The following is a 16,205-nucleotide window of genomic DNA, read 5'->3' on the forward strand; positions in this document are numbered from 1 at the left end:
CAATCATCCAAGTATTTCCCACCTGCGAAAATTCGGTTGTGCTGTATACGTACCGATATCACCACCGCAGCGTACCTCCATGGGCCCCCATAGAAAAATTGGAATCTATGTGGGATATAAATCTCCGTCAATTATAAAATATTTAGAACCCCTAACAGGGGACCTGTTTACAGCCCGGTACGCTGATTCAATTTTTGATGAGGATCATTTCCCGGCATTAGGGGGAGAAACAAACCATAAAAAATGCCAGGAAATAGATTGGAATGTAACAGGCATCCAATCCTTAGATCCACGTACTAAAGAATCTGAATCTGAAGTTCAGAGAATAATAGATTTGCAACACTTTGCAAATAACTTGCCAGACGCATTTACTGATCACAAAGGTGTCACTAAATCATATATCCCTGCAGTCAATGCACCAGAACGAGTAGAGGTACCAAATAAAACTACTCAACTCCCAATTGCAAATAAAAGGGGGAGAAATCTGGTCTCAAGGGAAAAGGCTTCTCCAAAGCCACCGCGGAAACAAAAGAAATCTATGACGGTAAATGCAAATCAACCTGAAGTTGATAGACACCAAGATGATGTTTAACATCAAGAACCTAGCATAATTGTGCACGCAAATTCTAATGCTAGGACATCGAAACAACCAGACACCGTTGTTATGGGAAATCACACGGTGCCTGGAGAAATCAATGAAATTTCCATAAACTATATCGATTCGGGAGAATCATACAATAGAAAGACTACACTTGTCGACACATATTTCTCCTCTAAAATTGCTAAAACCCTTCAACTGGATCCAGAGCCAAAATCTATGAAAGAGTGCCTGAAGCGCTCGGATTGGCCTAAATGGAAGGAGGCAATTGAGGCAGAACTGCGCTCGCTTAATAAAAGAGAGGTATTCTCTAAAGTAATACCTACTCCTCAAAAAGTCTTCCCTGTGGGAGCTAAATGGGTTTTCGTTCGAAAAAGAAACGAAAATAATGAGGTGGTGAGATATAAAGCGAGACTAGTAGCACAAGGGTTTACGCAGAGACCCGGTATCGACTACGACGATACATATTCTCCTGTAATGAGTGGAATTACGTTTCGATACTTAATATCATTGGCAGTACAAATGAATTTATCAATGCAGTTAATGGATGTAGTGACCGCATATCTATATGGGTCACTCGATGCGGATATTTATATGAAAGTCCCTGATGGACTTAAAATCCCTAATCCAAATATAAATCGCAACATGTATTGTGTAAAATTACAAAAGTCACTCTATGGCTTAAAGCAGTCGGGTAAAATGTGGTATAACCGGCTTAGTGAGTTCCTTCTTCAGAAAGGATACTCAAATAATGATGATTGCCCATGCGTTTTCATAAAGAAATCCTCAAAAGGATTTTGTATCATCTCAGTTTATGTTGATGACCTCAACATCATTGGTAACGCGACAGGATATATACGTAGCACGCAATCATTTAATGACGGAGTTTGAGATGAAGGATTTGGGAAAAACCAAATTCTGCTTAGGTTTACAACTTGAGCATCTTCCCTCAGGAATACTCGTTTATCAGCCCGCATATATTCAGAAAGTTTTGGAAAAATTCAATATGGATAAATCATATCCATCCAAAACACCCATGGTCGTTAGATCCCTTGATATGGAAAAGGATCCTTTTAGACCTAGGGATGATAACGAAGATGTATTGGGACCTGAGTTTCCATACCTTAGTGCGATAGGAGCACTAATGTACCTTGCTAATTGTACTAGGCCAGATATTGCCTTCGCAGTAAATTTACTGGCAAGACATAGTGCAGCTCCAACAAAACGCCATTGGGCTGGAGTGAAGAATATCTTCAGGTATTTACAAGGTACCAAAGATCTTGGTTTATTCTATAAGAAGAATCAAGATATGACTTTGACTGGCTATACTGATGCCGGCTATCTTTCTGATCCCCATAATGCTAGATCACAAACTGGATTTGTATTTTTATTCGGTGGAACTGCTATCTCATGGAAGTCAACTAAACAGACTCTAGTAGCAACTTCCACTAACCACTCTGAAATAATTGCATTATATGAAGCTTCACGTGAGTGTGTATGGCTTCGCAGAGTGATTAACCATATCCAGACCTCATGCGGTATAGGTTCATTAGAATCACCAACTATTATATATGAAGATAATGCTGCATGTGTTGCTCAAATGCATATGGGATATATTAAAAGTAATATCACAAAACATATTGCTCCAAATCTGTTCTTTCCTCATGAATTACAGAAAAATGGAGAAGTTGATATTTTGCAAACAAAATCATGTGACAATCTTGCAGATTTGTTCACTAAGTCTTTACCAGCAGCTGCATTTCAAAAATGCATTTATGGTATTGGTATGAGACGATTTAGAAATTTGCAAAGTTCAGGGGGAGAAATTTCCCAGGACTGAACTTAGTATTTATGATCCGATAACAATAAATTGTATTTTTCCTTATGAGTTCTCCAACGGATTTCTCATATAGGTTTTAATGATACAATTATTATACCAACGGTATATCGGATTCCTATATTCTCCTTTTATTTTTTCACAGGATTTTTGGAGGACATACTTGGATTGAAGAAAATCAAGTTTTTACAAGATTAAGGACTATCATGACGTTCGCACTCAAGACGCTATGGATTTTGAAGACAGCGTTGTCCAAGGGGGAGTGTTAGGAATAAATTAGCTTTAGATTTAGGCTAATCTAGCAGTTAGCAGATTCCTTAGAATATTCCCTATAGCAGTTAGCATATTAGAGTTTTGTCCAATCGCTGTGTAAAGCGAACAATTGTGTCCTTTCCAAAGAGACACAATTATTGTAACCGACATGTACTCCCGACTGTTGAGGTAATATAAATACCCGCAGTCCACAACAATGGAAAGCAATCATTCACTTCCAATCTCTGTATCTCTTCATGAACAACTCTTGGTTTCTCCTTGCTACTTTGTGGCACCAAAGGGTAGGCAATGTGTGCCTATTGATTGATTTTTATACAACGAACATGGCTAAACTGTTTAGAAGTGAGGACCCTATATTGCCGGTAGAGGGGACGCAGGCAGAGGTGGGCGTGGCTGGCGACCTGGAGGTGAACATCAAGCTTGAGCTGGTTGACGGGCAAAAGACCGGGCCGGATTTGACATAGAGGCACTTCGGGCTCGGACGATGATCGAAGACAAAGTATCATTGTGGGGAATTCAGTGCCCGACGATTATAACATAATTAATTCATATTTGGTGGACATTGCACATAAGAAAAGCCTTAACATACACTTAAGAAAGGTGAGGATTGCACATAAGAAAAGCTAAAAATAATGCCTAAGAACAAAAGATATATAGTGAAAACTTCTATTTGCGGGCGGATTTGACGTAGAGGCACTTCGGGCTCGGACGATGATCAAAGACAAAGTACCATTGTGGGGAATTCACTGCCCGACGATTATAACATATAATTAATTCATATTCGGTGGACATTACACATAAGAAAAAGCCTTGAAATACACTTAAGAAAGGTGAGGATTACACAAGAAAAGCTAAAAAAATGCCTAAGAACAAAAGATATATAGTGAAAACTCCTATTTGTGGGTAACGACTTCGTCAACCTCAAGATATGCCGGCTCAGTCCCTCGGAGGTGCTCATAGGGGTAGGGTGTGCGTGCGTGCGTTCATAGGGGTGTTTGTACGTGCGTGTTTGTGAGCGTCTGCGTTGTACTGTGTTCTCAAAAAAAAAAAAAAACTAGACAGCCAACTCCTATGTCCGTGTAGCTACACCGACGTACGGCCCATCCATAGTTCCTATGTATAATTTGCCATCGGCTCTTTCCATTATCTCGGATGGTTTAACTCTTTTGGGGCCTCTCATCTCTTCAACTATCTTCCCGTCGCGTCCAACCCTCACAGCGAGCAGATGATTGTCGACGCCAAAGGGCCGCTCATTCTTCTCGCCATGTAACGCCACCCAGTACCCACCTTTCCTATCCGGCCTCACATTATCAGGGTAGCCCGGAAGGTCGGCAAAGGGCTCTGTTGTGCCTGCCTTGGAGCCTCTGATCCAGTGCCGAAGTAACTTGCACGGTCCAGTAGACGCGACCACGAGGTGTGTCCGGTCGTAGCTAATAGCAACGCCGTTGGGGTATGCCATCCCAGCTTGGAGAGTCTGGACATCTCCCGTTTGGGGATCGTACACCAATAGACGGCCTGTTGCGTCGTGTGTGTTTGTAACCAGTTCGTGCTGCGACCTGTCGTAGTTCATGGAACTATCTGTGAAATAGACTTGGCCGGTGATTTGATCGATATCAATCCCGTTGGTGAAGCGGAGAGGTAGACCATCAATCTCGCTGACCAGCACCGTGGCCTCCCCTCCACCAGGTCCGACTCGCATGAGCCCCTTGTAGGCGTCGGCCACGTATAGATTCCCGGACTTGTGATGGAATTGCAGGCCGAGCGGCCTGCCGCAGAGGGTCTCCGGGTTGGTCGCCGGGCGGAGCTTGGCAAACCTGCAGGCATCGCTGTTGTAGTCCGGGCTGGAGGTGTATGTTGTCCAGCCGAGCTCGTCGCCGTTCCACTTCAGGACACGGCCGTCGGAAACGCTGCTATACGGACCCTGGCCTTTGCCGTCGAACGCAACGCTCTCTGGTCCTCTAACGGATCCGTCCGGTAGCGGTATCCGCTGGCTCTGGGTGGCGTCAAAGCTCGCGACGGTTGCCGCCATGGCAGCGGGCATGAACAGCATCGCCAGGATAACTACGGCGATCGTAGCCTTGACGAGACGGCTCATCGCGCACCCCATGTTTGGCTAACCTGTTTTCTCTTCAGCCGGTCTCGATCTCTTTTTGTTGGAAGAAAGTCTCGCTAGTGTTTTGGCTGAGGGATCTTGCGATGGCTTGTTTTGGGGCGGAAGCACTGCAGGCGCCGTGCTCTTATACACGCCGCCCGTACGTAGCCATGGGTGCTTCTCATACCCGACTCGGTGGAGGTGTCCGGTTTATTCCCTTCTACCGAGTCTCCTCCAAGTCTAACTCACACACGAGTACGATTTGCCGCACAACCAGAAACATAGTGCATAACTTTTGGAGTTGCTAATTCTCCAAGTTCAACTCACACACAAGTACGATTTGCCGCACAATCAGAATCCTAGTGCATCATGAATTAGGAACACTCTTTATTTTTTGGAATTGCTAATTCTCCGAGTTCAACCCACACACGAGTAAGATTTGCCGCATAATCAGAATCCTAGTGCATCATGGACTAGAAACACTCTTTTATTTTTCAGGATTGCTAATTCGCAGATTTAATAAATCTTAGATGACTCCTTAGCCATTGGATTTGCCGCGTGATCATGCGCCCTGATATGACGTTTGCAAGTGTGTTGTAATTACATTTCCATAGTAACACCTAGGTTGTAATTGAGAAAATGTCCAGACTGTTAAATTTGCCTCGAGATTCGTGTAGACTTATGAGTTACACATGAGTTGCAACTTGCAGCTAGTTTGTAAGTTGTAACCAAAAATTGGATGACTGCCACTTGACTGAGATTTAGTTAAATCTAACTCAGTTATGATCTGGACATTCCTTTAGTTGTTTTGAAGAAAAAGTCAGTTGTTCTTGATTTCATTAAGCGACAGAGAAATGCGTTACGAAGCTAGAGCTACCTTTTTTTTTGAACAAGGTTAGGGTGCAGAGCACCCTAGATTTTCGTTACTCATAGACATTGAGCTGTTACAATCATTGGTCCTGCCAATCTTAGTCTGTTTATTGCTACAGAGACAGGGCACGAGAAAGCTGCATGAGTAGAGTTGCTACAAGAGCAAAGAGGCGAAGCTCTAGGTATAGTTTTCACCTGATGAGCACAGCTATGAGCAAAAGCATTCAGAGTTCTGTTTATATGGAAGATCTTCGGTCTAAGTGGTTGCATGATTTCCTGAAATTGGATAGCTTGTCTCCTAATCTCCCACAGAACATTTGGATCTGCTCCTCCACGTGCCTGAACTGCTTTTGCAAGCCCCAAATTGTCTGTGAAGAAATATGGATCCTGCAAAAGAAGTGAAGAAGAAATTCTAGCCGCAATAAGAAGTCCTTCTGCTTCCGCCTGCAGTGGTGTCGAAACTGGTGCAGTCTTAGCTGAAATGAAAACATCAGTGAAATGTTGTCCTTGCTTCCAAATGATGTGTATTCCAATTCCAGCTTTAGATGGTTGTCCATTTGGTCTTTTCTTCCAGGCTGCATCAACAAAAATTCTTGGGCCAGAGTATAACAGCTGTGAGGGAGTTTCATGTGTTTTTTGAGGCACTGTTGGATGCTTATGAATTTGCAAGCTGTTTAGTAAAGCATTTGTTCTTATGATTACTTGGCTAGGTTGTCCTTCCAAATTGTTAAACAATTTTTCATTTCTCATTTTCCAAAGGCACCATAAGAAAGTAAAGATATTTGTTAAGTTTATGTGAGGGTGATTTAAAGCTAGAAACTGCAAGACAGTGGTATGGAAATTCTGAGAATTATGGGTTATTAAATCCATCCTAAGATACCAAGGTGATTGAAACCAAGCAGCTCTAGCAAAGGTGCATGTAAAAAATAAGTGAATATCATTTTCTTGAAGACCACATCTGCAGCAAATGTTAGAAATATGCCTAGAATACTTTGATGCTCTTTCTCCTGTGGGAATGGCTCGCCTTATGATTCTCCAAGCGAAAGTTTTGATTCGAGGCAACATCTCCTTATTGTCCCAAACTTTGCTTAGAAGGTTTAGCGCTGCGTCATCAGGTGGTACTGGCTTAGGAGTCCCTGCATCAAACAGAACCTGCAGACATGCTTTATAAGCAGATTTCGTATTACATTTCCCATTTGGGGTAAGTTTCCAGCATAGAATGTCTGGTTCATCGTAAGGGATAATTTTGACTTCCTTGATAGCATCTGCAGTACGTCTTTGAAAAAGAGAGTCAATGAGCTGAATATTCCAACTTTTAGTTTGGGGAATCCAAAGATCTTGAACTTTTGCCGGGTAAGTGAAATGAGAGTCTTGTATGATAAGATCATCATAAATATTTTCCCAAGAGCTACACCAAGGAGAGCTCCAGATAGAAATGTTTCCTTGGGAAATTTGATAGAAGGAATTTTCTGAAGAATTGGCAGAGTTTTTAAGGCTGAGGTCCAATAAGCTGATTTTGGAACATTTGATTTTGCTCTCCAAATAGAAGTGTCATGGAAATATTTGGACTTGAGAATTTGAAAAGTTTGGCTCTGGGAGTTTTGTGCTTTTCTCCAGATAGAAGTGAGAATGAGTGCATGATTAACAGCATTAAGGTTTCTGATTCCCAGGCCACCATCTTTAATTGGAGCACAAATATTTTTCCAAGCAGCAAGGCATAAGGGTTTATGATCAGGGTCAGTATTGAGTTTATGATCAGGGTCAGTATTGATTCCAGTCCACCAAAAATTCCTCACAATGGCTGTAAGCTTATTATGGAATTTCTTTGAGAAAATGATATTGGACATATAGTAGACCGAGATGGAGGAGAAAACTGATTTAATAAGTTCTAGCCTTGCAGCATGTGAGAGAGATTTAGCTTTATAAGTTGAAAGTTTTGATTTGAATTTAGCTAGAACAAAATTGTAAGCCTCGGATCTATTTTTTGATGGAAGAATCAGAGGATGACCAAGGTGGATAAAACTTTCATTAATATCAGGGACAAGGAAGATTGTTTTCAATTGGGTCTGAGTATTAGTGTCAACTGATTTACTAAAGACAATACCTGATTTTGCCCAATTTGGAATTTGTCCTGATTGCTGACAGAAGCTTTGGAGAATGTGTTTGATTGCTAACCCTTCCTGCTGAGTTGCATTACCACAAATTAATAAATCATCTGCAAATAAAAGAGAGTGAATTGGTGGAAAGTTTGGTCCAAGGATTATGCCATGTAAATTTGTTTGAGCAAGACTATGTTGGAGCTGAATCGATAATTCGTTAATGGCTAGGACAAACATGTAAGGAGAAATGGGGCAGCCCTGCCTGACCCCTCTCGAGCTGATGAAATTGTCATAAGACTGTCCATTAATAATAACCGAGAAAGAGGGGGTTGAAATGCAAGTTTGGATGAGATTTATGAAATGACCATGCAGCCCTTTACGAGCAAGAGCTAACAGAATGAAGTTCCATTCCAATCTATCAAAAGCTTTGGCTAGGTCAATTTTTAACATGAAGGCCTTTTGGTTCCAGGAAGAAAGCTGGAAAGAGTGAGTGATTTCCTGCGCTATTATAATGTTGTCACTGATTCTTCTTCCTTCAATGAAAGCTTGCTGAGAAGGATGAATATGATCTGGTAAATGATGTTTAAGCCTATTAGCTAGACATTTTGTGATGATTTTATAAATAACATTGCAAAGGCTTATAGGTCTATAATCTGTTGGCACCTGAGAGATAAGTTTTTTAGGAATAAGAGCAATATGAGTTTTATTTGAATGAGGAGGTAGAACACCTGTGTGAAAGAAATTTTGGATAATAGCATGCACATCATCTCCTATCCAATCCCAAGTAGCCAGGTAAAATTCTACATTAAAACCATCAGGACCAGGTGAAGCATTCCTTTTCATACCTTTGAGAGTCTCCCAAATTTCTTCTTTTGTCGGAATTGAATCCGTGAAATCATTGCTTTGGGGAGGTGAGGTGTGAATTCGTTGGGCATCTTGTTGGACTGTTTGAGAAGAAAAAATGGATCTGAAATAGAGAACAAAAGTGTTTGCTATCTGGTGAGGCATGAAATGAGTAACATTTTGTTCATCTCGTATAAACATGATTGAATTTCTTCTTCTTCTTGCAACTGCTCTATGAAAGAAAGCAGTATTTCTATCTCCATCTTTGGCCCAACTTTTCTTTGCTCTCTGCACATAGAAGTCATTTAGCTTAGTAATTGTTTGTTCATACCTGGTAGCAAGTTGTTGTTCCTTAGCAAGATCTTGTTGGTTCAGTGGAGCACTTTGCGACTTTAATATATCTTCTTCCAGCTCCTTTAATTCTACCTGCAAAGGTTTTTTCTTTTTGCACCATATTTTCAAAGAGTTAGCCAATTTACTGGTTCTACACTGATAAGATTTTCCAGCAGACTGCTGCCATGTGTATTTTTTGCATAAGATTGAAAATCCTCTTCTTTGAGCCACCAATTTTCAAATTTGAAATGAGATTTGATGTTATTTGCTTTACCATTTGTTGAGAGCAAAATGGGAGCATGATCACTGAAATTGTAGATTAGTGGCTGATACGTCTCAAACGTATCTATAATTTCTTATGTTCCATGCTACTTTTATGATGATACTCACATGTTTTATACACACTTTATGTCATTATTATGCATTTTCTGGCACTAACCTATTGACGAGATGTCGAAGAGCCAGTTGTTGTTTTCTGCTGTTTTTGGTTTCAGAAATCCTACAAAGGAAATATTCTTGGAATTCGACGAAATCAACGCCCAGGGTCTTATTTTTCCATGGAGCTTCCAGAAGACCAAAGGGGATACGAAGTGGGGCCACGAGGGCCCGTACCGATAGGGCGGCGCGGCCAGCATGGGGCCCGCGCCGGCCTATGGTGTGGGGCCCCTGTGCCTCCACCGATGCTGCCCTTCCGCCTATTTATTCCCTCCGTCGCGAAAACCTTTTTACCGAGAGCGACGATACGGAAAACCTTCCAGAGACGCCGCCGCCGCCAATCCCATCTCGGGGGATTCAGGAGATCGCCTCCGGCACCCTGCCTGAGAGGGGAATCATCTCCCGGCGGGCTCTTCATCGCCATGATCGCCTCCGGATTGATGTGTGAGTAGTTCACCCCTGGACTATGGGTCCATAGCAGTAGCTAGATGGTTGTCTTCTCCTCATTGTGCTATCATGTTAGATCTTGTGAGCTGCCTATCATGATCAAGATCATCTATTTGTAATGCTACATGTTGTGTTTGTTGGGATCCGATGAATATGGAATACTATGTCAAGTTGATTATCAATCTATCATATATGTGTTGTTTATGATCTTGCATGCTCTCCGTTGCTAGTAGAGGCTCTGGCCAAGTTGATACTTGTGACTCCAAGAGAGAGTATTTATGCTCGATAGTGGGTTCATGCCTCCATTAAATGCAGGACAAGGTGTGAGAAAGTTCTAAGGTTGTGGATGTGCTGTTGCCACTAGGGATAAAACATCAATGCTTTGTCTAAGGATATTTGTGTTGATTACATTACGCACCATACTTAATGCAATTGTCTGTTGTTCGCAACTTAATACTAGAAGGGGTGCGGATGCTAACCCGAAGGTGGACTTTTTAGGCATAGATGCATGCTGGATAGCGGTCTATGTACTTTGTTGTAATGCCCGATTAAATCTCACTCTACTCATCATGATATTTATGTGCATTGTTATGCCCTCTTTATTTGTCAATTGCCCAACTGTAATTTGTTCACCCAACATGCTATTTCTTATTGGAGAGACACCACTAGTGAACTGTGGACCCCGGTCCATTCTTTTACATCTGAATACAATCTACTGCAAACATTGTTCTTTACTGCTCTTCGCAAACAAACATTATTTTCCACACCATACATTTAATCCTTTGTTTACAGCAAGCCGGTGAGATTGACAACCTCACTATTAAGTTGGGGCAAAGTATTTGGATTGTGTTGTGCAGGTTCCACGTTGGCGCCGGAATCCCTAGTGTTGCGCCGCACTACACTCCGTCACCAACAACCTTCACGTGCTCCTTGACTCCTACTGGTTCGATAAACCTTGGTTTCTTACTGAGGGAAACTTGCTGTTGTACGCATCACACCTTCCATTTGGGGTTCCCAACGGGCGTGTGCTTTACGCGTCAACAAGCTAAATTTCTGGCGCCGTTGCCGGGGAGATCAAGACACGCTGCAAGGGGAGTCTCCCACTTCCAATCTCTTTACTTTGTTTTTGACTTGCTTTACTTTATTTTATTTACTGCTTTGTTTGCTTTCTTATATCAAAATACAAAAAAATTAGTTACTTGCATTTACTTTATTTACTGTCTTGTTTGTTTTCCTCATATTAAAAACACACAAAAAATTAGTTACTTGCATTTACTTTATTTAGTTTGCTTTATTTACTATTGCTAAAATGGGTACTCCTGAGAATACTAAGTTGTGTGACTTTACTAGCACAAATAATAATGATTTCCTATGCACACCTATTGCTCCACCTGCTACTACAGCAGAATTTTTTGAAATTAAACCTGCTTTACTGAATCTTGTTATGAGAGAGCAATTTTCTGGTGTTAGTTCTGATGATGCTGCTGCCCATCTTAATAATTTTGTTGAACTCTGTGAAATGCAAACGTATAAGGATGTAGATGGTGACATTATAAAATTAAAATTGTTTCCTTTCTCCTTAAGAGGAAGAGCTAAAGATTGGTTGCTATCTTTGCCTAAGAATAGTATTGATTCATGGACTAAATGTAAGGATGCTTTCATTGGTAGATATTATCCTCCTGCTAAAATTATATCTTTGAGAAGTAGCATAATGAATTTTAAGCAATTGGATAATGAGCATGTTGCTCAAGCATGGGAAAGAATGAAATCTTTGGTGAAAAATTGTCCTACCCATGGATTGACTACTTGGATGATCATCCAAACCTTTTATGTAGGATTGATTTTTTCTTCGCGGAACCTATTGTATTCAGCTGCTGGAGGTACTTTTATGTCCATCACTCTAGGCGCCGCAACAAAGCTTCTTGATGATATGATGATTAATTACTCTGAATGGCACACGGAAAGAGCTCCACAAGGTAAGAAGGTAAATTCTGTTGAAGAAACCTCCTCCTTGAGTGATAAGATTGATGCTATTATGTCTATGCTTGTGAATGGTAGATCTAATGTTGATCCTAATAACGTTCCTTTAGCTTCATTGGTTGCTCAAGAAGAGCATGTTGATGTGAACTTCATCAAAAATAATAATTTCAACAACAATGCTTATAAGAATAATTCTAGTAACAACTATTGGCCATATCCTTCTAATAATGGTAATGGTTATGGTAATTCTTATGGTAATTCTTACAACAATAATAGGAGTGTACCCCCTGGTCTTGAAGCTATGCTTAAAGAATTTATTAGTACACAAACTGCTTTTAACAAAACTGTTGAAGAAAAGCTTGGTAAAATTGATATTCTTGCTTCTAAAGTTGATAGTCTTGCTGCTGATGTTGATCTTTTAAAATTGAAAGCTATGCCTAATGAAACTAAAGATATTAAGTCATTTGCTATAGAAAACGCTATACAAGTTCAAATTAATGAAAATATTAGATTGATGGCTGAATTGCGTGCTAGGTGGGAAAGAGAAGAAAATGCTAAAGAGAATAATGTAGCTAAAGTTTGGACTATTACCACCACTAGTAATGTTGATGCTTCACATGTTGCTACACCTCCTACTATCAATGGTAAAATAATTGGTGTTGGCAATGTTTCTACTCCTAATGCAAAGCGTACAAAACTGCCCGAAACTGCTAAAACTGCTGAAACTGCTTGTGATAAAACTGCTAAATTTTTTCAAAATATTGGGGACAATGATCCCATTGCTTTAGATCATAATGGTTTAGATTTTGATGATTGTCACATCTCTGAAGTTATAAAGTTCTTACAAAAACTTGCTAGAAGTCCTAATGCTAGTGCTATAAATTTGGCCTTGACAAAACATATTACAAATGCTCTCATTAAAGCTAGAGAAGATAAATTAAAACTTGAAACTTCTATTCCTAGGAAGTTAGAAGATGGTTGGGATCCCATCATTAAGATGAAGGTCAATGATTTTGATTATAATGCTTTATGTGATCTTGGTGCAAGTATTTCTGTTATGACTAAGAAAATCTATAATATGCTTGTCTTGCCACCATTAAAAAATTGTTATTTGGATGTTAATCTTGCTGATAATTATACAAAAAAACCTTTGGGGAGGATTGATAATGTTCGCATTACGGTTAACAATAACCTTGTCCCCGTTGATTTTGTTGTCTTGGATATTGAGTGCAATGCATCTTGTCCCATTACTTTGGGAAGACCTTTTCTTCGAACTGTTGGTGCTATTATTGATATGAAGGAAGATAATATTAAATATCAATTTCCTCTCAAGAAAGGTATGGAACACTTCCCTAGAAAGAGAATGAAGTTACCTTTTGATTCTATTATTAGAACAAATTATGATGTTGATGCTTCATCTCTTGATAATACTTGATTCACACTTTCTGCGCCTAGCTGAAAGGCGTTAAAGAAAAGCGCTTATGGGAGACAACCCATTATTTTACTTCTGCACTTTTGTTTTATATTTGAGTCTTGGAAGTTGTTACTACTGTAGCAACCTCTCCTTATCTTTATTTTATTGCATTGTTGTGCCAAGTAAAGTCTTTGATAGTAAAGATGATACTAGATTTGGATTACTGCGCAGAAACAGATTTCTTACTGTCACGAAATTGAGCCGACCCGTCTGTACGTAACTCAGAAAAATCTGGCAATTTACGTGCGTGATCCTCAGATATGTACGCAACTTTCATTCAATTTGAGCATTTTCATCTGAGCAAGTTTAGTGCCCCAGAAAAATTCTTCTTTACGGACTGTTCTGTTTTGACAGATTCTGCCTTTTATTTCGCATTGTCTGTTTTGCTATGTTCGATGGATTTCTTTGTTCCATTAACTTTCAGTAGCTTTGTGCAATGTCCATAAGTGTTAAGAATGATTATGTCACTTCTGAATATGTGAATTTTTTATTATGCACTAACCCTCTAATGAGTTTGTTTTGAGTTTGGTGTGAAGGAAGTTTTCAAGGATCAAGAGAGGAGGATGATACAATATGATCAAGGAGAGTGAAAACTCTAAGCTTGGGGATGCCCCCGTGGTTCATCCCTGCATATTTCAAGAAGACTCAAGCATCTAAGCTTGGGGATGCCCAAGGCATCCCCTTCTTCATCGACAACTTATCAGGTCACCTCTAGTGAAACTATATTTTTATTCCGTCACATCTTATGTGCTTTACTTGGAGCGTCCGTATGTTTTTTTTGTTTGAATAAAATCGGATCCTAGCATTCTTTGTGTGGGAGAGAGAGACGCTCCGTTGTTGCATATGAACACATGTGTTCTTAGCTTTACTCTTAATGTTCATGGCGAAGGTTGAAACTGCTTCGTTCATTGTTATATGGTTGGAAACAGAAAATGCTTCATGTGGCAATTGGTATAATGTCTTGAATAATTTGATACTTTGCAATTGTTTTGCTCAAATAGATCATGTTTAAGCTCTTGCATCATGTACTTTGCACCTATTAATGAAGAACTACCATAGAGCTTGTTGAAATTTGGTTTGCATGATTGGTCTCTCTAAATTCTAGATATTTTCTGGTGAGGTGTTTGAACAACAAGGAAGACAGTGTAGAGTCTTATAATGCTTGCAATATGTTCTTATGTAAGTTTGGCTGTACCAGTTCATACTTGTGTTTGCTTCAAACAACTTTGCTAGCCTAAGCCTTGTATTGAGAGGGATTACTTCTCGTGCATCCAAATCCTTGAGCCAAAAACTATGCCATTTGTGTCCACCATACCTACCTACTACATGGTATTTCTCTGCCATTCCAAAGTAAATTGTTTGAGTGCTACCTTTAAAATTCCATTATTTGTCTTTGCAATATATAGCTCATGGGAAAAATAGCTTAAAAACTATTGTGATGAAGAATATGTCGCTTATGTATCTTATTTCTTATAAGTTGCTTGTTGAGCGGTAACCATGTTTCTGGGGATGCCATCAACTATTACACCTTTGTTGAATATCATGTGAGTTGCTATGCATGTTCGTCTTGTCTGAAGTAAGGGTGATTTATCATGATCAAATGGTTTGAGTATGCATATTGTTAGAGAAGAACATTGGGCCGCTAACTAAAGCCATGAATCATGGTGGAAGTTTCAGTTTGGACATTAATCCTCAATCTCTTATGAGAATATTATCTGTTGTCGAATGCTTATGCATTAAAGACGAGTCCATTATCTGTTGTCTATGTTGTCCCGGTATGGATGTCTAAGTTGAGAATAATCAAAAACGAGAAATCCAATGTGAACTTTCTCCTTAGACCTTTGTACAGGCGGCATAGAGGTACCCCTTTGTGACACTTGGTTGAAACATATGCTATGCAATGATAATCCATGTAAATCCAAGCTAATTAGGACAAGGTGCGGGCACTATTGGTATTCTATGCATGAGGCTTGCAACTTATAGGATGTCTTATGCATAACGCATATGAATTATTACTACCGTTGACAAAATTGTTTCTATGTTTTCAAAATAAAAGCTCTAGCACAAATATAGCAATCCATGCTTCCCTCTGCGAAGGGCCTTTCTTTTACTTTTATGTTGAGTCAGTTTACCTAATTCTTTCTCTCTTAGAAGCAAACACTTGTGTCAACTGTGTGCATTTATTCCTACATACTTGCTTATTTGCATTCATCATATTACTTTGTGTTGACAATTATCCATGAGATATACATGTTGAAGTTGAAAGCAACTGCTGAAACTTATATCTTCCTTTGTGTTGCTTCAAAACTTTCTACACACTTTATGTCATTATTATGCATTTTCCGGCACTAACCTATTGACGAGATGCCGAAGAGCCAGTTGCTGTTTTCTGCTGTTTTTGGTTTCAGAAATCCTACAAAGGAAATATTCTCGGAATTTGACGAAATCAATGCCCAGGGTCTTATTTTTCCACGGAGCTTCCAGAAGACCGAAGGGGATACGAAGTGGGGCCACGAGGTCCCGTACCCATAGGGTGGCGCGGCCAGCATGGGGCCTGTGCCGGCCTATGGTGTGGGGCCCCTGTGCCTCCACCGACGCTGCCCTTCCGCCTATTTATTCCCTCCATCGCGAAAACCCTTTTACCGAGAGCCACGATACGGAAAACCTTCCAGAGACGCCGCCGCCGCCAATCCCATCTCGGGGGATTCAGGAGATCGCCTCCGGCACCCTACCGGAGAGGGGAATCATCTCCCGGAGGGCTCTTCATCGCCATGATCGCCTCCGGATTGATGTGTGAGTAGTTCACCCCTGGACTATGGGTCCATAGCAGTAGCTAGATGGTTGTCTTCTCCTCATTGTGCTATCATGTTAGATCTTGTGAGCTGCCTATCATGATCAAGATCATCTATTTGTAATGCTACATG

At 40.4% G+C, this 16,205-nt stretch overlaps 1 protein-coding gene across 1 annotated transcript; it reads right to left on the reverse strand.

Moving 5' to 3' along the window:
* Positions 1-3,777: 3,777 nt before the first annotated feature.
* LOC127347441 (protein STRICTOSIDINE SYNTHASE-LIKE 10-like) lies at positions 3,778-4,832 on the reverse strand. The gene has a single exon (XM_051373629.2). It carries the CDS (start codon positions 4,813-4,815, stop codon positions 3,778-3,780), a length of 1,038 nt encoding a protein of 345 aa, XP_051229589.1. The 5' UTR covers positions 4,816-4,832.
* Positions 4,833-16,205: the final 11,373 nt, after the last annotated feature.

This window comes from Lolium perenne, chromosome 4, assembly GCF_019359855.2.
Source record: "Lolium perenne isolate Kyuss_39 chromosome 4, Kyuss_2.0, whole genome shotgun sequence".
Classification (NCBI taxonomy): Eukaryota; Viridiplantae; Streptophyta; class Magnoliopsida; order Poales; family Poaceae; genus Lolium; species Lolium perenne.